The following is a 22,000-nucleotide window of genomic DNA, read 5'->3' on the forward strand; positions in this document are numbered from 1 at the left end:
CCTAGTTCCAGGCTTCACTTACAATATCAAAAACACTTCCAAAATTCCTTTCTGATCCATCCTTCTTGATTGCTTTAACCTTTAAAAATTTCACAATAAAAATACCTTAAGGATGCAACAACTTATTTGATCTGCTGGCTAGTCAGTGAGATGCTCTGTGGAGATAAATGGGGAGGAAGAAAAACTAATGTCAGGATGCTGCTGCTTAAGAATCAGAAGACAGTGTGAAGCATTACCCAAACCCAGCTGTTACCAATTTTTTATTTTAATTTTTTAAATAATCCTCACCCAAGGATTTTTAAAAATTGATTTGAGAGACAGAGGAAGGGAGAGTGAGCAAGAAAGCAAGCGATAAACATCAATCGGTTGCCTCCCATACACACCCCAACTGGGGATCAAACCCACACCTGGGTACGTGCCCTGACCGGGAGGTGAACCCACAACTGTTCTGGTATAAGGAATGATGCTCTAACCAACTGAGCCACTGGGCAGGGCTCAGTTTTTTAAATGCCATTATTTCTCGACCTCTGGAATAAAGCAAAGTGAAAATTAAAGCTTTAGGATTGGTTCTTCAAGTCATTAGTTCATTAATTAAAGGGGACTACCTCAGCTGTGGCTCAGTGGATTGAGCATCGGCCTGAGAGCCAAGTGTCACTGGTTCGATTCCCAGTCAGGGCACATTACTAGGTTGCAGTCAGGTCCCCAGTTGGGGGCGCAGTGAGAGGCAACCACGCAGTGATGTTTCTCTCCCTCTCTCTCTCAAAATAATAAAGAAATAATTTTTAAAAAATAAATATAGGGGACTACCTCAGATTCTTAGCAAAATAAAGGTAAGGCAACAGTTTTAATTTTAGTCCACTGTAACATGCAATTCCTCCTACCCAACTGCAAAGTCAATATTTAAAAACATTCTTCCTTACTAATGACAGCTTTCCAAAAAAGTATTTTTTATAAATGTTAAATTATCTGTTTCAAAGAGTAACCAGGCCTCTGAATTTTAATTTTCTGGAAAATTCTTTAATGCTTCAATATAAGCACTTGTAGCTTCTGGCAGGTGTTATGCTAACAGGTTCTCACCCCCTTATGAAAACAAACAAAAGCTGTTTGACGTGCATCTTTCTCATCTAATGAAATCCCTATTCCCTTGTTTCCATCCACAAGGTGTCCTAGTTCAGGCCCTCCTTGCTCTTACCCTGAGTTAGCAGAACAGTGGCTTTGAAACCAGTCTGACAAAATTCCCCAAATCCAGTTTCTAATCTACAACCAGCATCTTCCCAGGGTAACTGTCCTTTGAGCCATCACTCTACCTTGCAGAATCCCTCCAACACAGCACTAATATTTTATTGCCATTTTATTTTTACATGGATCTCCTCTATTGCATCCTGAGTTCCTGGTGGGCAAAGCCTATTTCTTTTGTCTACCAGTTAGCACACAGAAGGCACTCAGCTGAAGTATTCTGTGTTGGGTACGTGTCCAACTCTCATATCAGCTTTCAGATGGCTTAAGGTTCCCTCTGTTGCCAGCTGGGTTAGCTCCATTGGTTAGTGTTGTGGGTTCGAGCCCCAATGAGGGCACATACAAGAACCAACCAATGAATGCAAAAATAAGTGGAATGACAAATCAGTGTTTCTCTCTTCCTTTCTCACAAAAAACAATTTTTAAAAATATTAAAAACCAATTCCCTCTTTGATAGTTTTCTAATATTAAACAATGTGAAAAACTGCAAATTTTGATGAAAAAACATGACTTTTTCTTCGAAGTTAGTAAACTAGGAAAAATGAACCTTAGTGACTTAAGAGTGATCCTGTGAACACCAATTTACCATACTTTTACAGCTGTCTTTTGTGGCTACAGAAACGTGTAACCTGCTCCTTGTTTTCTAGGTTTTCTGTTACCCACACCTATTAGCTTTTATATAATTTACCTGTTTACACCAATTCTTCTCACATCTCAAACTGTGCTTTTTAACATGCCATAGGCTAGAAAGCTTGTTAGAGATGTTTATGGCAGGAAGAAATAGGCCCTAATCAAGAGGAATCATGTACCCATGTTAAAAAACCCAGTGATCTTGCGACATCCATTTTACCTTCATTGCTTACTCTCTGGCTCTAATCTACGACAGAAAAAATGTCACACAGAATTAACACTGTTCATCACTTAAATTTGCACTCTCAATTAAAAACTAGCCTAGTTTAGGGAGTCAAATCCCTCTTCACTTTAAAGCTCTCTTCTGTGACTCAGTTCACATTAGAAAGTTGAGTTGTATAATAGTCACTTAAAAAGCTAAAGCTATTTTAAACTACCTTATTCTACATTTCTAGCAGATCAAAAACATAATATGTCCCTCACACTAACAGGCTGCAGGTTTGATCCCTGGCCAGGGCACATACCTAGGTTGTGGGTTCATTCCCCAGTCCAGTCAGAGCATGTACGGGAAGGCAACCAATCGATGTCTTAATCGATGTCTCAATCGATGTCTCAATCGATGTCTCAATCGACGTCTCAATTGATGTCTCGCTCTCTCTCCCCAAAATCGGGTGAGGATAAAAAAACACGTTTCTTTAAAAAAAAAAAAAAAAAATTCAAGATTGATGTGTATATTTTTCTTAAATCCCAAAATGTTATAATATGGACTAAAGCTCAACATTAAATTATCAACGTTTTATGCTGTATCAAAAATGTGTCCTTTGCTTTTAGTACTCTCTATATAATGGAGATAACAGAAAACAGGCATCACAAAGATTTCGACAATTTAGGTAAGCTCAGAGTGACTTTTAATATGCCAATCAATGTTAAAAAAACACAAGTCAAACAGACAAGTGCAAATAATGTTTGAACCAAGACCAATAGGAAAATAAACAATATACATTCTTTTTTCTTTCAACATGTTAGCCAGTACTATTAGTCAAATGGCTAATCACAGATAAAATATATTTTATGAAAAGCTTGGAATAGTCAGAAGTCATTCTGGCATTTCAAATAGCTATGTACAGTACCACCAAGATTAGTTTATATACACAAATATTGAAGAGAAATTGGGCAAAACAGTTAAAAACAGACTAATAATACAATACAATCAAGTACAAAACTTGGGTGGAAAGAGAAAACATTTTTTAAGTCAGGGAAGAGTATCACCAGGAAGAATTACAAAACCAGTAATAATTATACTACATTAATACAGCATTCCAAAGGGGGGGGGGTGCATTTCTCCAATGCACTAGCTTCCAAGTTCAAAGGGGAAAAAAAGGCAAATAGCTGCTTTTTATCAACAGCAGCTATGTATTTCACATAATTGTTTTCAAAAGAAAGCCTATTGACAACAATGATTGTTTAATGCTACAATTATACAGCAAAGACAAAACTAAAATAGCAGCAAATTCACAAGGCAATACTTCCACAGAATTATTCCATGGTTCATACAGTGCCTAAAAGTGCTCCCAGTTGGTTATACAAGTATAATTCACAAATTTAAAAAAAAAGAAAAAGAAAAGAAATATAAGACTGACACACAGTTACAATGACGGCTGGGTAGTAACTGATTCTCTTAGCATTTCCCTTTTCAAAGGGGAAAATGTTTGTAATAAAGCCCTTGAGTCCTTTTTACAGGTCACTTCAGGGAAGGATACCTTTCATCACAATGCAACAGCAAACTATAAGCAGCATACCACCACAGTAGTTAAAACCCTGGAAAGGCTGATGTAACATCCAACAGTGACTGACACCCTACAGAAGACGAGCTGGTAGCTAGACAAAGCCTAATAGAGCACTGGTGAAAATACAGCTTGTAACTGCCATTTCACAAATCAAAATCCTAAAAAGTATTTCAGTAAAACTACTGACACTGATTTTGAGAAAGTAATTGCAAACTGGATTCTAGCAGTGATTTCAACCTAGCTTAACTTCCTCTTGTCACAGTTTTTGGGGGAGGTGGGAAATTGAGTAGAGTTCAGTATATGGTAAGGCTGACAGAGCGGTTCATTTTCTTTCCAATAAGTCGAGATGTTCTATTACTCTGGGTGCTGGACCTAGTGGCCATCCGGTCAGTGAAGAGTGCTCTTTCCTCAGCTGCAGCTTTTGCCATCTGGGCTTTCTTGAGTTCTCTACAAACAGAAAAATAGGGAACAACACTTTTCACCTGTTGTATTAATCCTAGGAAGGGATCCTAACAGGCCAAACACAAACTATATTTTCAGCTGGGAGATCTTTGCATGTCATCATTATTCTAACATGCAATTGAGAAGAAGAAAAATCCAGTATAAAACTTTAGCTTCTGCCCTGGCTGGTGTGGCTCAGTGGATTGAGTGTCAACCTGTGAACCAAAGGGTCACTGGTTCGATTCCCAGTCAGGGTACATGCCTGGGTTGTGTGTGGGCCAGGTCCCCAGTTGGCAGCACACGAGAGGCAAACAAACATTGATGTTTTTCTCCCTCTCTCTAAAAATAAATAAATAAATTATCATCTTAAAAACACAAAAAAACCCCTCTACCTTCTGTTCAAACAAATTTATAAAGTTGTCTTATTTTGTGCTATCAGAATTAAAATACCATATACACTTAGATACAGGTAAAGACACTAGTAATGACTGAGTTTTTAATAAAACTCTAACAGAACTCTAATTTATATTGTGAAAAAATCTTTACATAACAGATGAAAGGAAAATTCTACTTCCTATTTGTATGACAATGATATTTATCAAAGTAGTGGCAAATAAACCTCTTTATATTTCAAAGTACAGTAATCCCTCTATATCACAGTTCACTTATTGCGGCCTCACTGTATTGTGGGATTTTTAAAAATATTGTATTTAATTATTTATCATGGAATTTTCACTATTATTGCAGGATTTTGCAGTACTATATATGTATGTTGTTAAAGTTATGTAGGTTTAAGAGTGTAGAATATGTTTAAGAACATAAGTGTGTTTATAAAAGCGTGGAAAAGGTTAAAAGGGACTGGGAATGGTTTATAAGTGTGTGGGAAGGGTTTATAAAGCCTTAAAATATATAAATACTAAAATAAACGTAAGGTTCCTACTTCACGGATTTTCACCTATTGCGGGGGTGGGGGTCTAGAACATAATACCGGCAATAAGTGAGGGAATACTGTTGTGGCAAATAAACCTTTTCATATTTTAGTCAGATTAGATTAGAATCAAAATGGTAGCAACAAAGCACATGAATTAGAATTATTATTCCATTCAGTTCTCAAAATGTCAAAGGTCACTCACATCATATATGAGAACCTGCTACTAACCTAAGTGACATTAATTTCAAAATTTCATAAAAATCACTACAACAGAACATTTCAAGGAATGTTAATTAAGGCTGACAGTTTGGATGGGGTGGGAAACATATAGGCTCAATTTAGCTTTTGTTGTGATTTATGGCTTGGGAATTATCACCACTTGCAAATATAGGCTAGTCTTAAAAAACTTTTAAGTTGGTAATTTCAACATTTAGAAACAACACAAATTTATTTATAGGTCAAATACTAACAAGGCAGAAGTCCTCAAACTAACCATACAACATGCTTAACCACTATATCCTTCACTGATGGCCTAAATCAGCTCATTAAAATTTGTGAATTAATGAAAACAAGAAAGTAAAACCAAAACAAAACAAAAATCCTCACTTACTTCTGCAAAAGTGAATTTTTGAACTTTTCAGCATTCAATTCTATTCGTAACTGTTCTGCACTTTTCCTAGAAGCAGACAGCAATACTGAATGCTTTACCAGTGCCATCGCTGAAGGTCTTCTCTCTGGATCTGGATGAATCATAACCTTAAAAAGAGAAGTAAAATTAAAGTAAACATGCAATTTAATAAAATAACGAACCATGTCAATAAAGTGCTTCATATATAAAATATTCACTTTTAGCAACTCTGTGAATTCTTGGGAAAGCACTTGTGGAATCCGAGGTAACCTGCCCTGTCTGATTTCATGCCACTGGTCTCCATTTCTGGGAAGAGGCTCAGCACCAGCAGCACATACCACTGTGAGGGCAAGGGCAAAAATATCTGCTTTTGGTAGGTGAGAATAGTTCTGTAAAATAAAAATAAAAAAAAATTAAGAAACTATAAAAATGGTCAAAATAAAATATGATTATACCTCATAATGACTTAATGAAAAACAGGACTAAATTAATGTTCAATGCCACATTTAAATTTAGGATCTATTCAGAGAAAAAGTAAATTTGGAGTGGAAGGTGCTTTTTCTAAAAGCAAATGCCTCCTCTATCACTAGCCCAATTCAACTCTCAGAAGAAACACCTATCCCTCTAGGAGCATTCATATGAAAACATATATACATTGATAAGGTACAAATACACATATACACAGAAGATACACTTATACATAAAAAGAACAATGATCATACAATTTATTTGTTCTACCTGTCTATTTTCATTCAAAATTCTTAATCACTCCTGTGTTGCTAAACACTTACTTACATTGTTCTTGGTTGGTTTGTAAAGGAATATTTCCACAGGAGACTCTCAGAAATGGAAATTCTGGGTTAAAGGGTACTTGATTTAAAAATGTTGATAAGATACTAATACTTAGCTCTCCAAAAATGCTATACCATTTTAAAGTTCCACCAGTAGTGTATGGGAACTCCTCTTTTACCACAAGTCCACCATATTAAATATTATAAGTCTTTGTCTTTACTGAATTTTGCTAAATTAAATACTCTAGCTGATGGTTTAAAATTTCTATTTTGCATTACTATTAGTTACTGGCTTAAAATTTTAATAATTTGCATTTATATTATTCTATCAAATGTAAGTGTTGCAAAACAAATGGCATGATAAAAAAGAAAACCTACCTCCTGCAAAACTTCGTTTGCAAGAAAACGGCTATCACCTTCTTCAACTTGTGGACTAGAGATCCTTGTTACATGCCCAAGATCACCTAAAAGTATTAAAAAAATACAGTCAAAAGTTACAACACAAAAGCCTGTCTCTCTCTATTTTAAGGTAATAATCTGGTTATCTTTCCTTCTTACCTATTTTATAGATAACTCTATTGGATACACAGTCATCTTCATCTCCATCTTCAGAGGCAGCATTTGGGATTGAGGTTCGCGATATGAAAATATTACCTGTCAAACAGTTACTTATGTAAGTGACACTAACAATAGTATAATGAAAGTTCACAGTCATACATTAGAATCATCTAGAAGGCTTTGAAACACATTTTTGATCTTATATGTTCTACCCCAAACCCAATGAAAGTAATAGTCCCAGGATGGGAACTGGGGCTTTATTTTCTAGGAGTATATTTTCTGGTCTTGAACACTTAGAAACCACTACATTAGTCCTTTCACATTGACACGCTGATCTTTGGCGGTTTTAATTACTTAGAAACAATACAAAAGGCAATAACATAGTAATTTGTAATGCTGTCAAAGCACAAATTTTAATCTAATGCTACAAAGCTGGTGTGAAAACAATGAGTCATGTAGCTACTGTATTGAGTCTGGCTGACCATACAGCATCTTTATCCCAATGTGGCTCTGTGGTTCATATATCTCAGCCAAACAAGCGCTTTTGATCTTAAAATTTGATTAAGCTCACGATAAACATATGTTTCGGTGGCAGATTTCATTTTAATAGTTTTATCAATATAGCACTTAATTTATACATGTTATATTCACTGCAGTCATCTTTCCAGTTTTATTTTATTTTGTGGTGGTATTTGTAAACTTGAAATTTTAAAACTTAGTATTTTCAACTTTTATACTTACAAGTGTCTACTATATCTTAATACAAGATATGTGTGAATATAGGCAAACCTTACTAATTCACATTTATTGCCATCAGTCCAAACATTCTTCTTTTTGAAAATAAAAAATTTAGTGAGTTGTTAATGTATAAATTCTTCACATACTCTAGAATTAAAACAAAGTGTGTGAAATGACTTAAATTCTCATGGATCACACATATTTACATAGGTTTAAAAAAACAAAAACAAACCCGAACCTTATTAAATTCAACTTAAAAACACCTATCCTAAAATGTTTAACATGATTCCATCAACCTTTTAGTTATAACTTCAGATTTATAGAAAAATATAAGGGGCAAAAGGAATAAGCTAAATGATACAAGTAAACAACCAGTAAAATCCAGAAGAAAGGACATCTTGCAATACAAGGTCTACACTATTTATTTTTTATTTTTAAATCCTCACCCAGGAAATGCTTATTGATTTTTAGACAGGGGTGGGAGAGAGGAGCAGAGAGAGAAAGAGAGAAACATCGATAGGTTACTCCTGTCCATGTCCCGATCAGGGATCGAATCCGCAATCTTCTTTAATGTACAGGATGACACTCTAACCAACTGAGCCACTGGCCAAGGCTATACTATTATTTTTAGAAGATGAAGGTAAAACCTAAAAAGAAAAATGGATATAAACAGATGTAATGTATGGTCCTGAAATGGATACTAGTTTGGACAAATCAACTGTTAAGAACCTGAGTCAAGACTTTCTTTAGAAGGCTTTTGAGGAAGTCCTGGCAGCCTCAGGGGGTGGCAGAGCAGCCAATAGGTAGAAGCAGATCTGGAGGAAACCAAGCCAACCTTTGTACACAGCTTAGCCCCTCCCATGCACATCAGGCCCAATAGAGGCAGCCAAAACTGCAGATCACCTGGTAGCTCCAGATAGGTAGCCCAAGGTCGGTCACTGGCAGCGTCTGACATCGACTGAAGACCCTCCCAAGTGGACCGAGAACCAACACAACCAGTGGTGGGCTTCAGGCCACATCAGAGCACAACCCAACAAGCCATACAAGTGGCAAACCCAAAGGGAGATCCCAGCAGGCACCAGACCCTGCTAAGCCAAGGCTGCTTGCAGGGTAGGGGGCAGCTTTTGCATAGCAACTCATAAACTGTGGCCTGGGTCAGTCCTCTTAGTCAGACAGCCCGAGGGATAATCCCACTGCGGATGCACCAACAGCATTCAAGACTCAACTGCAATAGGAAGGCTCACACAACCCACATAAGAAACATTCCTGAGTCTACTAGATCAGGTGATCAGGAAGATTGTGCCACTGAGCCGCACAAGACACCTACTAGATAAGACCATTATAAGAAGACTTATAGAGATATAGCTGACCTACCTAGTACACAGAGACAAACACAAAAATGCAGACAAAATGGGAAGACAAAAGAAACGCCTCAAATAAAAATATAAATAAAAAAGACAGAAAGAGAGAATTCCTCCAAAGAACTAAATGAAACGGAGACAACCAAGCTACAAGATGCGGAGTTCAAAACAATGGTTAAAAGGATGCTCAAGGAACTTAGGGAAAGAATGGATGATGTGAGTGAGAACTTTGATAGTAAGAATTAAAATGGACACAAAAACCACAAAAAAGAACCAGTCAGAAATGAGGAATACACTAGAAAGTATCAAAGGCAGGTTAAGTGAAGCAGAGGATCAAATCAGCGATTTAGAAGAGAAGATAACAGAATCCAAGAAAAGCAACAACAAAAATTTTTTTTTTTAAATGAGCAAAGTCTGACTTGGCTGGGTGGCTCAGTTAGTTGGTGCATCACCCAATATACCAAAAAGGTTGCGGGGGGTGGGGGGGGAGTTGCAGGTACAATCCCTGGTTAGGGTATGCACAGCAGATAGCTGATCAATGTTTTCCTTTCTTTTTCTTTCTCTTTCCACCCCTCTTCCTCTCACTCTAAAAATCAATAAACATATCCTTGGGTGAGGATTAAAAAAAAAAAGAGAAAAGTCTAAGGAACCTCTGGACAACAAGCATAACAATACCCACATCGTCAAGGTACCAGAAAAAGAGAAATCAAGGGACCAAGAACCTATTTGAAGAAATAATGGCTGAAAAGTTCCCTAACCCGGGGAAGGAAAAAAGACATACTTGTCCAGGAAGCAGAGTCCTAATCTAGATGAACCCAAAGAAGCCCACACCCAAGACACATCAGAATTAAAATGCCAAAGCTTAAAGGCAAAGAGAGAATCTTAAGAGCCACAAAAGTTACCTACACAGGAGCTCTCATAAAGCTATCAGCTGATTTCTCAACAGAAACACTGGAAGCCAGGAGGACCTGGCATAAGATATTCAACGTGATGAATATAAGGACTGACAACGAAGACTAGTCTAACCCAAAAAGGCTATCATTTAAAACTGAAGACGAAATAAAGAGCTTCCCAGACAAGAAATACTAAAGGAGTTCATTATCTCCAACAAGTATTATAAGAAATGACAGAGTCTTCTTTCAGAAGAAAAAAAGGACATTATAAAAAATAAAATGGCAATAAATACATACCTATCACTAATAACTTTAAATGTAAATGGATTAAAAGTCACTGAACGGATAAGAAAACAAGACCCACAACAAACTCACAACTATCAACAACTGAATCTTAAAAACAAACACACAAATAAAAAACAAAACAAAACAAAACAAAAAAAAGAAACTAAGCAAACAACCAGAAAAGGAACAGAATCATAGGTATGGGGATTATTTGGAGGGTTATCAGCTGGGAGGGAGAAGGGGGAGAAATGGGGGGAATGATGCAGGGATCAAGAAGCATAATTGTTAGGAACAAAATAGACAGGGGGAAGTTAAGAATAATATAGGAAAGAGTGAAGCCAAAGAACTTATATGCACGACCCATGGACATGAACTTAAGGGTGGAGTGGATTGCTGGAGGAACAAAGGGTCCTGGGTGGAGGGGGGCAAAGGGAAAAAATTGGGACAGCTGTAACAGCATAATAAAATGTACTTTTAAAAAAATATGATGAATCTCCTAAAAAACAAACAAAAAAAGACCTATATATATGCCGTCCACAAGAGACCACCTCAGAACAAAAGATACACACAAATGGAGGAAAAAGGTATTTCATGCAAATAGAAACAAACACACAAAAAGGATGGGGAAGCAATCTTTTATCAGAAAAAAATAGACCTTAAAAAAAGGCTATAAGAAGAAACTAAGAAGGACATTACATAACGATAAAGCGATCAATTCAACAAGAAAATATAACCTCTGTAAACATTTATGCACCTGATGTAGGAGGACCTAAATATATAAATAAAATCTTGAAAGACACAAAGAGGGAGATGGAGATAAACACAGTTATAGTAAGGGATTTTAACACCCCACTGACATCAATAGATCTTCTAGACAAAAAACCAGCAAGGAAACAGTGGCCTTAAATGACAAACTAAGCCAAATGGATTTAATTGACATTTTCAGAACATGTCAACCTAAAGCAGCACAATATATGTACTTTTTAAGTGCACACGGAACATTCACTATGAATAAACCATGCATGTTAGGACATGAAACCAGTCAATAAATCCAAAAAGACTGAAATCACATCAGGCATCCTCTCTCACAATATGAAACTGGATATCAATTATAAGAAAAAAACTGAAAAATACAAACACATGGAAGCTAAATACTATGTTACTACACAATGAATGGGTTAACAATGAGATCAAGGAAATAAAAAGTTACCTTGAGACAAATGAAAATGAACACACTACACAAAATCTATGAGACACAGTGAAAGCAAGTCCTAAAGAGGGAATTTATAGCAATACAGACCTACCTCAAGAAGCAAGAAAAACCTCAAATAAATAATCTAACCTTATACCTAAATGAACCAGAAAAAGAACAAACAAAACCCAAAGTGAGTAGAAGGAAGTAATAAAGATCAGAGCAGAAATAAATATGAGTCTAAAAAAAAATTTCAAAAGATCAAGGAAACCAAGAGCTGATTCTTTGAAAGGATAAACAAGATTGATAAACCTTTAACCAGATTCATCAGGAGTCAAAGAGAGAACCCTGGCTGCTTTGACTCAGTTGGTTGGAGCTTGTCCTATACACTGAAAGGTCACAGGTTCGGTTCCCAGTCAGGGCACATACCTAAGTTGCAGGTTTAATCCTCTGTCAGGGTGTATATAGAAGGCAACTGATTAATGTTTCATTTCTCTCATATGGATGTTTCTGTTTCTCTCTCTCTCATCAATAAATATATCCTCGGGTGAGGATTAAAAAAGAATCAAAGACACAGGAACCAACTACATAAATCAGAAGTAAAAGGGGAGGAGTAACAACTAAAATACAGAGAAACACAGAAGAAGGATTTCTTTTAAATATTGCTACTAACTATATGCCAAGCCAACACCTTGGATAAAATGGAAGAAATGGATCTTCCAAAACCAAATCAAGAAAAAATAGAAAATCTGCCCTGGCTGGTGTGGCTCAGTGGATTAAGTGCTGGCCTGTGAACCAAAAGGTTACCAGTTCAACCTCCAGTCAGAGCACATGCCTAGGAGGCGGGCCAGGTCCCTAGTTGGGGGGGAGTGTGAGAGGCAACCAATCGACGTTTCTCCCACACATGATGTTTCTCTCCCTCTTCTCTAAAAATAAATAAATTACTTAAAAAAATAATAATTTTACTACAATGTACTAATTACTGCTTCTGTAATAAAACTTATTTCAATTTAAGCTAAGATTCTGTAAATTTATACCTTGATTAGTGCCACTACGCCTTAAGTTTGAAATCTCACAAGTCTCTGGAAGAATAATCTGATGTTGGTCTGAGTCACAGTATAGTCAAGACTACTGGAGCCATTTATATATAAAATTTAATTTTTAGCTGAAAAATAGCCTTAACAGTAAAACGAAAAAAATACCACTACATTTCTATACTCTCCAATCCTGATTCACCTGCAACCTTTTTTAATTAATAATCATTAACACATTGTTTTCTGAGTCATAACAAATTTTACTCTTTTAGACTAAAAATACCACATTTTCATAACACTTAAATTTCCAAAACATTTTCACATTTCTCATTTTATACTAATAACAGCACCAGCATTAATTTATAATTATGGTTCTATAAGTCTAGTAGAAGGGGCTTTAAACATAAGTTCTTAGTCTCCCCTGATCAGAGTTCTACAGCAAGACTATGTAGTTTGCACAAGATATCCCTTACTTTCTCCAGCTTTTAATAAAAATGAGTTCATTATATCCAACCTTTTGGGGTAACAAGAGATGAATGGAAATCATAAAACAATACTAGCAAGTAAGCCAAAGGTCTTTTGAACTAACAATGAGCCCTGGCCAGGTAGCTCAGTTGGTTATTAGAGTGTTTCCTAATGAGCCAAGGTTGTGAGTTCAATCCCCAGTCAAGGCACACACAAGCAGCAACCAATGAGTGCATCAATAAGTAGAACAACAGTTCTGGCCAGATGGCTCATTTGGTTGGAGCATCATCCTGTACACCAAAAGGTTGTGGGTATAATTCCTGCTTGGGGCGTGTACAGGAAGCAACAAATGTTTCTTTTTCTCTCTCTACAATCAATAAATATATCCTTTGGTGAGAATTTAAAAAGTGGAACAGATGTTTCTCTCCTTCTAAAAATCAATAATAACAAGAACAACAACAAAAAAAAATTAACAATGAAAAATCATACTAACATGACCAAGATATTATGTTTCACACTGTTTTAATGAAGTGATTTATTCTCTGTAATCCCATGGAACACAGGTCAGAGGATCTGTAATACTTACTAGGCTTTATATCCATGTGAACCAAAGACATTGAATGAATATACTTCAAGCCCCGGCCAACTTGCAAAAGGAGATCCTTCAACTCTGGTTCTATAAAGTAACGCATGCTCCTGTAGTTTACACTTATGGCATCAGCTAAACTTCCACCTAACAAACACATATTTAAAAAAAAAAATTAGCATTTCGTCCTTCAGAAGCATTCATATTCTTCTTCCTTCTATCTTTACTGAATAACTACAGACTTAACCAAGATAGTGACATTTTATAGTGCCTATTCCCTTCAATGTGCTTGTGAAATAAAAATTTTATTTATTCTTTCAATAGATAATACACCCACATGGGTACAAAATATAATGTAAAGTTTCTGTAATTCATATAACCCAGCAACCTACCTGGTTCTTTTCCCCAGAGTAAACCAACGTTATCAGTTTCTTATGCATTCTTTTCAACTTTCTATATAAATAACAACATATTTTCATTATCTTGAAGATAGTTCTTTACCAATAAACAGACTATCCCTTTATTGTGTCTCTACTGAATTCCACTATATAACTGAAGATAATGCATTAACCAATCCTCTAGTTGATAGACATCTGAAAATACTTCCTAAGCCTTTGTTACTATACATGGTCTATGATTTTGTACATTGGTCATTTTACACATTTAGTGTACCTCCTAGAAACCCACTGCTGGGTCAAAGGATATGTACAGTGTTAATCTGTACATGCATTGTGTGTGTGTGTGTGTGTGTGTTTAATACTATTTTATTACACATAGAGTAAGTTTCTATAGCCAATAGAGCCATTTCTGTTTATCCTCTGCAAAACAGCTTAGGATTGGTATTCATACCATTAGAGCCAAGACTTGATTGCCTCTGAAGTTTACATAAAGAAATAACAGTGCATCCAGTCTCTGATTTCAAAATGGCCAGTACTTAAACTCTATTAGCAGTTGCCTGTGTGAACCTCATGTGTGTACACACACACTCTCTCCACACAGAAGGCTGGACCAATTTATACTCCCATCATTAATGTATGAAAATAACAGTCCCCCACACCCTTGATTAACAACAGTCTATAAATTTTAAAGGTAAAAACCAGTACCTTGATAGTTTTAATTTATACACTAGTCTTACAACAAATTAGACTAAAACTTGTTTTTACAGAATCAGCCTAACCAATCAGCTAATTTGTTATTTTCATAAATTTATACTTTAGAAGCTTTATTTCAAACTTCTTAAGTTTATATTTTATCTCAGAGGACGTTATGTTAAAAAAGAAAAGGAACCCATCCCTTCTTTTTAAACTTAGTTAAAAATAATAAAATCAGAAGTCAATGAAATATTAGTCAGGAAACGAGGTCCTGCAATTTGAACAAGACTGAATAACAAATGGAAAATGTGTTTTTAAAATAAAAATAAACCACACACCTGGATATCTTAGGCTCAAGTATGTTCTCCATACTTAACTTGTACAAATCTTGAACTCAGAGGAAAAAAGGGCTCTAGAAGGGAGCAGGTCAGTAAACCTATCAGACAAGAGGGCTTGAAGTCCTATATCCTAGATCAAGTTTCATAAGAAAGAATATGGCTGCTTTTTAGTGGGCCTAGCAGCTACAGCTGAGCCAGCTAGCTCCTTCTATCTCATTGCAAAAAAGGCAAGAGAGGTAAGAGAAAACATTCATCTGGTTTTCAAGTTAACTTCCCTTATCCATCAAAATTTTCCTAAATTTATTTAACAAGGGTAGAAATTTCAGTCTATTACCATATTAAAGAAAAAAGGCTTAAAATGCAAATGACTGTTTGAGATAATAAGGAAGCTTAATCACTGATAAAGGGTATCAGTTAACCAACATGTACAAATGATAACAGAATCCATTCTCTGTGAAACTGGAAAATGATCGTTATTATTGGTACATTCAAAGCTTCCCAAAGTTTTCCAAGGAGAGAGGAATAGTGGAAAGGGGAAACAAAAAGAAAAGCCCACAAATATATCAGGAGGATAGCCTTACATTTTAAAAAATCTACAAAGAATAAATAACCATACATAAAGGCAGCAGTGTTTCACACAGGTCTACTTACTTTTTAGAGATCCTTATTCTTTATTTTTATACTGCTCCAAAATAATAAACTGTTTCAAAAGACTATTTCATAATCTAACTTTATTATAGGAAAGGTCTCTGTAATCTGAAAGGGTAGCAAAGCCACTCATTCTTCCCCACACCCAGGCCCAAGAGTTTTCTCAAAATCATCTCAATTGCACAACCATGTATATAGTAGGTTATTACAAATTTGTGATCCCTAGACTGCCAATGAAATACCAGCCATATCAAAAAGGTGACAGGAAGAAACTAAAAGGAGACGGTGCCCTGGCTGGGTACTAAGTTGGCTGGAGTGGCATCCCCATATGCCAAGGTTGCAGATTTGATCCCGAGTCAGGGCACATACAGAAATCACATTAAATTTACCTTGATTATATTTCTCTTGGTTGTCATGAAATTTAAACAGTGTGGTGAAACAGGTCGCCCCAAACTGACAAATATCTAAGGCTCTGCCCCTTACAACAACAGGTGTGACAACTCTACCTAATACACAAAGGCTGTCAAGTTGAGTAGACAGAGAGTATGGTTCAGGGAGGGAGTAGATCAAGGTTTCACTGGGAGAACTGAGTGATGAGGAGACAGCCAATCTAACAGATGCAGAGTTCAAAACACTGGGGGTAAGGATGATCAGACTTCATAGACAAGATTAAGTGTGACAAACATATAAGGGAAGAAATGACGGCTATGCTAAGTGAAACGAAGGAAAATCCACACAAAACCAATGGTGAGGGGAAGGAAACCAGGGTTCAAATCAATGATATGGAACATAAGGAAGAAATAAAGTCAACCAGTCGTCGTCGGCAGCCGTCCATCTTGAGAGACGATGGTGTAGCTTCTTAAGAGTCTATCTGCACTGCTGAGAATGGCTGTGCAGTCCGACTCGGGAGTGACACGGTATCTGTCTCCTCCCGTGTTGAATCGACATCTTGTGATGACGCTGGAGTGTCCCCTCCAGTGAAGCTGAAGCTACAGAGCCTGGGCAGGGTGATATGAAGGGTCTGCTGTTGCCCATGCAGCAGACCCCCCCCTCTCTTCGCAGTTGAAGGGTCCAAGGGAAAGACGGAGTCAATACAGCTTGGCTTCAGGTGCGCCGCAGGAGTTGCCGGTGTTGACTACAACGTCAAACCGCCTTAGGGACTCCGGCTCCGGATTTTCTGTCGGGGTTTACTCCCTTAGCCTTTCCCCTGAAGAGGTATGCCGCAAGGCAGCGGAGGTTTTTTGGAGTCAGTTTTCCTTCTCTGATGTGCCCTGACTGGAAGATCGAACCAGCGACACTTAGCTCGCAGGCTGACGCTCAATCCACTGAGCCAAACCAGCCAGGGGTGAAGTCAACCAGTACAGAATCAGAAAACAAGAATTGAAAAAAACGAGGAGAGGCTTAGGAACCTCTGGGATAACTTTAAACATGCCAACATTCAAGACAGGGGTGCCAGAAGAAGAGCAAGAAATTGAAAACTTATGTGAAAAAATGAAGGAAAACCTCCCAAATTTAGCAAAGGAAATAAGACATACAAGTCCAGTAGCACAGTTGGACACACACTATGCTAAGTGTGGGTAATAAAATATATATGGCAAGACCAGTGTCTTCTCAAGAAGATCAGCTAATTCGAGTAACTGGTATATAAATAATTTGTACTGTTCTACTACTGAGATAGAAGGGACAAGGTTTCCAATCTTTATTTAATACCAGATAGGCATTACTGCCCTAGAAATTCGTGTTAGGCTTCTGATCTTTGAATTTATAAGAGATACAAGAGACACAGACATTACATAAAAGTTAAGTATTCCCTCAGTGTTCATTCATTTGAGCTCACAAGTTTACAAGGGAACCTGTTATATTACTCACCGTTGCAATACTCGTTCTGTATAAGCATATGATCATCTTCTGCCCATGCAGAGAAATATCGAACTACATGAGAATGTTGTCCAAGCACTGCATGAGCATATACTTCTCTCAAAGCATTCTGCCTAGGAGAAATTTGAGATTAATAGAATGATAAATCATTTTCATTCAAGTCTAAACTGAATTAACTTATCTATAAATTCATAAAAGAAACTTGACTTCTCTATCTATCATTACACTGAAAAACAACTTGGTTGAGAGAAAGAGCTAAGATTGTGCCAATTTTTCCAAAGACTTTCATTAAAAAATGACAATTAGAAAGAAGGAACCTCACTGGACCTAGAAATCAGGAAAGATAAAACTTCCATTTAACTGTGAATTCATGGGTGCTACTACAAATAAGAAATTTAAGTTATACCCCAAAATTAAGACTGCTTATTGTTTTACCAAGTCCAATAAGAACTAATGGTACAAAATGAAAAGGATCTGATAATAACTTCCCAAAAGTTAAGAGTTAATTAAATTCAATGTTTGGTCACCTAAAACTTTAATGTTTATAACACCAAAGGGAACAAAAGATTAAAAGACAAAATTTTTAATACATACTCATCAACAGAGCCGGCCAATGGCTTTTTTGATCGCTTAATGGCATAAATGCATCCATCCAGCCTCTTCACACATTTAAATACAGAACCAAATTCTCCAGAGCCAATTTTCTCTAGTTCATGAAACTCTGTTGTGTATCGTGACTTCATATTGCTTTCAGTAATTGTAATTCTCTGTAATAAAGTGTATTCATATACATTATACAAAGATATGAAAATTATTCTTTGCTACAGTGATATCACTACGTGTGAAATTTAAATTATATTGTATGTTTTAATGCTTAGTTAACACACATATATGGTAACTTAAGAAACAGAAAATCAAATTTCAAAAATAAAAAGAAAACTAAAAGCTATTTACTTTAGCAGGTCTTGTTTCATCTTCAAACTCATAATCACTGGCTTCCATGTCTTCACCACAGGAACTGAAAAATATTATGTATATTTTTGTCAACATATCTGAAATATATATCAACTAGATATCCAAAACTTTACTCTTAGGTGCTCGGTGGAATGAAATTTTAATGAATAAAAATTTTAAAAAGTGTTTAATTTTATAATCACAGGATAAAGCTAGGCTGATGAAAATGTGATCCCTGCGGAGGTATGCTCATTAACCAGAAGCTAACACCACCAAGCACACCAAACTTTAAAAGCCCTTCTAAACCAGCTCTCTCTGCCTGCCTCATTTTTGACACCAGCAGATTTCCTACAAGTTATCTAGGCTTTTTATTTCTTTCTTTCTCATGCCACTCCTTTTCCACAGCTGATTGTTTCTCACCTATCTCTGCTGAGAATTAGGTGCTAGTAATAAGAGAAAATTTTCAGAGCATAAACTTTTGTGTCATTCAGTTGAAAATTAAATTTTGATTAAGTATACCAAACCAATCTTGAGTGGTTAGGGAACCGAGCTGTAGAGTAAAAACAAACTTACTCATTCCAATATGTTCTCTTTCTTCTACGACACTGTCCTGAGGAATGAAGTAACACAGAATCTGGAGTAAAAGGGTTAATATTCACTTGAGGAGTTTGTCGGATATCAAATTCTCTTTTTCCTGATTTTTCTGTATCCATAAATAGAGAACCACCTCGGAGTTTAAGAGAACTGGAATCAATTCCTCGAGCTTTGGAGAGCAAACTCTAGGAGAGGAAAATAAAATTTTTAGGATCCAAGTACTATAGAGAGCCTTCTCAACCTAACCATCAACAAGCCTTTCTCCTGGCTGAATGTGTAGGTAGGTCTGCACACATTCAAGCAAAATAAAGGGGTTAACTTCTAAGTCGGAAGCTGGATACTAACCACCTTTTCTGAAAAGATAGCCAAGTAAAATAGGTTGTATGAATACAAACTAAAAGTAAGTTCATTCTAGGGGCTAAAAGTTAACAAACGCTTTCTAAAAATATAAATCTAAAAATAAAAAGCAGTCAGGGAGACCCGTGAAAGCTCCTCTCCCCTCCCCCCGGCCTAAACAGGGCTCTGAAAGCCGCCTCCGCTGGGCTCCGCCCTCACTTCCAGAGGGATCTTGCCTCGGGCAGGTCTGCTAATGGAACAGCAAAGCCCCAAAGCGCACTTCCTCCAGAGGTACTGGAACCTACTCACTTAACAAAGTACATTTTCCATATTATTCTTACAATTGCGCTACCTGTCTTAATTTCGGGAAGTGTCCGTTTTAAAATCTGCGGTTACTTCTCAAGTTCTATTAGTGGTCACCAGCACAGTTTCTTGCCACCTCACAGACGCTGAACGCCTACTTCACGATTCATTATCAACATATGATAATGAATCATGCAGAAGGGTTCCAGCAACAATCCCAGTACTGGTTTTTAACAGTTGCATATTCTTAACCATCACACTTAGGTGGCCAAACTTGGTTACTGCAAACCCAACGGTACAAACAAAAGCTTACCCAATACTGAAAATGTCCGGAGACTTAAATGGTACCCAGAGCTATTCACAAGTCTTTAACAAGTCTTTAAGACTGTAAAAGCTTGGACGGCTAACCTTTTCTCCCCAGTGGAAGCGCAGTCTCCCTTCCTACCTCAAACTTTCCCCCTTAAGGTGACATGACACAAAACGATAAGCCCAAATTACAGGACCGATCGCAGCGTTTACAAAGCACCAGATGGCTGCGGCGCTGGGGAGTGTCAGGTGGCGGGGCCAGCGCCACTCCAGCATCCTTCCAAACCACGTTATCGGTGCCACACGCCCGGGTGACATGCTCAGGGAAGCCCCCATTCGGCGGGCTTTCAATCGTGAGCCACCTGGACGGCCCAGATCAACCCCTTTGAAAGATGAAGAAGTTCCAGATGAGGCCCATTGTTCAGTTACATAATCTTAACGGACAACTTCTGGGCAGGGCCAAAAGGAAAGGCTGCCAACTTTTTGTTGCGGCCAGGAGAGTGAGCGGCGATGCGGCCGGGCGGTTATGTAACCGAACCCGGACAGCGTCGCGCTCGGCTCTCGGCGCCTCCGCCTTTTTAAAAGGCCGGCCGGGCGCGGGCTCGGGATGCCCCGGCCGCCGCGTACCCTCTCACCTTGGGGGTGTGCGGCGTGTCAAAGAGCCGCAGCTTGCGGAAGGTCTTGTGCGGCGGGGTGCCCGGGTGGTCCCGCAGCGGCGAGCAGGGGCCCTCGCCAGCCCTGCGCTCCCCGTAACCGTGCGGGGGCGCGTCTTCCGGACCGCCGCAGCGCACTGGCGAGAAGGAGCTGCCCAGGAAGTAGCCGCCCGCCGGCGACTTGACCGGAGACGAAGAGCCGAAGCCCTCCTCCTCCCACGAGTCGCCCTCCGCCCCGCCGCCGGACACGTCCCCACTCGGGGAGGTGTCTCGCAGCAACATGTCCTCTTCCAGGTCCCCGGGGCTGCCGGGGGCCGGGCCGGGTGAGCGACGACCCTCGGGCCCGGGCTCAGTGGGGCTTCGCGCGGGCGGCAGCGGCGAGTCGGGCTCCTGAAAGGCCGAGTCCTCGCCAGTGCTGTGACCACTGCCCTCCTCCTCCTCTTCTTCCTCCTCTTCCTCACAGTCACTGCAGGGCGAGAAGATCAGCTTCTGCCGCAACGTGCAAGAGACCCCGATGCGGCGGGGCGGCGGCGGCTGCTGCCGGCTCAGGAAGCTCATCGCGCCCCTAGGGCCGGGACGGAGAACCGGAGAGCCGGGACTTGCGGAGTCCAGGACACAGCCGAGCCAGGGGGCGGGTCTGCCACGTGCGACTGGGCACCTCTAGTGGCCTCGGCGGCGAGTCTGCGTGACGGTGGGTTTACGGCTCCGGGGCGCTTGGGGCTGCGGGCGGCAGTGGACGCGGCCGCAGCTACAACGCGGACTGTCCAGCAGAGGTGTGGCGCTCAGGGCTCGGAGGAGGACGTCTCCGCAAGTTCAGCCGCGAGTTCGGGCTCCGCGGCTTCCCGCGACCGTTAGCCACGTGACTGCCCAGCCCACCAATCCCCGCCCAGCCCCGGGTTTGAAAAAACGGAGGGCGCGACGTAGCCCGCGGGGGAGGGATTAGCTACGTGATTTTGGCGCGAACCTGCTGGCTCCGCCCCCCTACTCGGAGCTGGACCCGGCCTGGCGGGTGCTGTGCGGCGGACCTATGAAAGAGCTGCACAGCCGAGAGCTAGGTCCGGCGCCGCCGGGGTTGGGCAGAGCCGGGAGCCAAGGCTGCACCTCTGGGAGGGGCCTGGTGGAGCCCGGCTCTACTAAGCCGGGCAAAAGCCAGCCTGAACTCAGTCTCCTCGCGGCCCCTCTGGCGATCCGGCGTCTGAAGTGGGACCCAGAGGCTGGGAGTGTCTTTGGATCCCTGCGGTTTGGGACGTGTGCGAAACCGCCGTGGCTCCCGGGTGCAGCCCGTGGAGACCGGCCTCCTGTACGGCGTCCTGAATATTGTGGGCGTGGCTGTGGGCAGTTTT

The 22,000-nt window shown here is 39.3% G+C and overlaps 1 protein-coding gene across 1 annotated transcript; it reads right to left on the minus strand.

The window, feature by feature from the left end:
- Positions 1 to 2,766: 2,766 nt before the first annotated feature.
- On the minus strand, positions 2,767 to 21,521 carry WEE1 (WEE1 G2 checkpoint kinase). The gene is made up of 11 exons (XM_090264111.1): positions 20,640 to 21,521; positions 19,039 to 19,244; positions 18,466 to 18,529; positions 18,106 to 18,278; positions 17,503 to 17,624; positions 13,557 to 13,703; positions 7,003 to 7,098; positions 6,823 to 6,908; positions 5,872 to 6,042; positions 5,636 to 5,781; positions 2,767 to 4,100 (listed from the first exon to the last, which is right to left on the minus strand). The coding sequence occupies exons 1-11, from the start codon at positions 21,213 to 21,215 to the stop codon at positions 3,947 to 3,949; spliced, it is 1,941 nt and encodes a 646-aa protein (XP_090120237.1). The 5' UTR covers positions 21,216 to 21,521; the 3' UTR covers positions 2,767 to 3,946.
- Positions 21,522 to 22,000: the final 479 nt, after the last annotated feature.

The sequence above is a fragment of the Furipterus horrens genome, unplaced genomic scaffold (genome assembly GCF_987537825.1).
Source record: "Furipterus horrens unplaced genomic scaffold, mFurHor1.1.pri manual_scaffold_2, whole genome shotgun sequence".
NCBI classification, from domain to species: domain Eukaryota; kingdom Metazoa; phylum Chordata; class Mammalia; order Chiroptera; family Furipteridae; genus Furipterus; species Furipterus horrens.

Excerpts from the sequence above, each read along its gene's own strand:
- WEE1 (XM_090264111.1), bottom strand. The coding sequence starts at position 21,215 with ATGAGCTTCCTGAGCCGGCAGCAGCCGCCGCCGCCCCGCCGCATCGGG. Across the intron at positions 19,245-20,639 it reads ACACGCCGCACACCCCCAAG|AGTTTGCTCTCCAAAGCTCG; the intron begins GTGAGAGGGTAC and ends TTCCTCTCCTAG. Across the intron at positions 6,043-6,822 it reads CAAACGAAGTTTTGCAGGAG|AACTATTCTCACCTACCAAA; the intron begins GTAGGTTTTCTT and ends TTTATTTTACAG.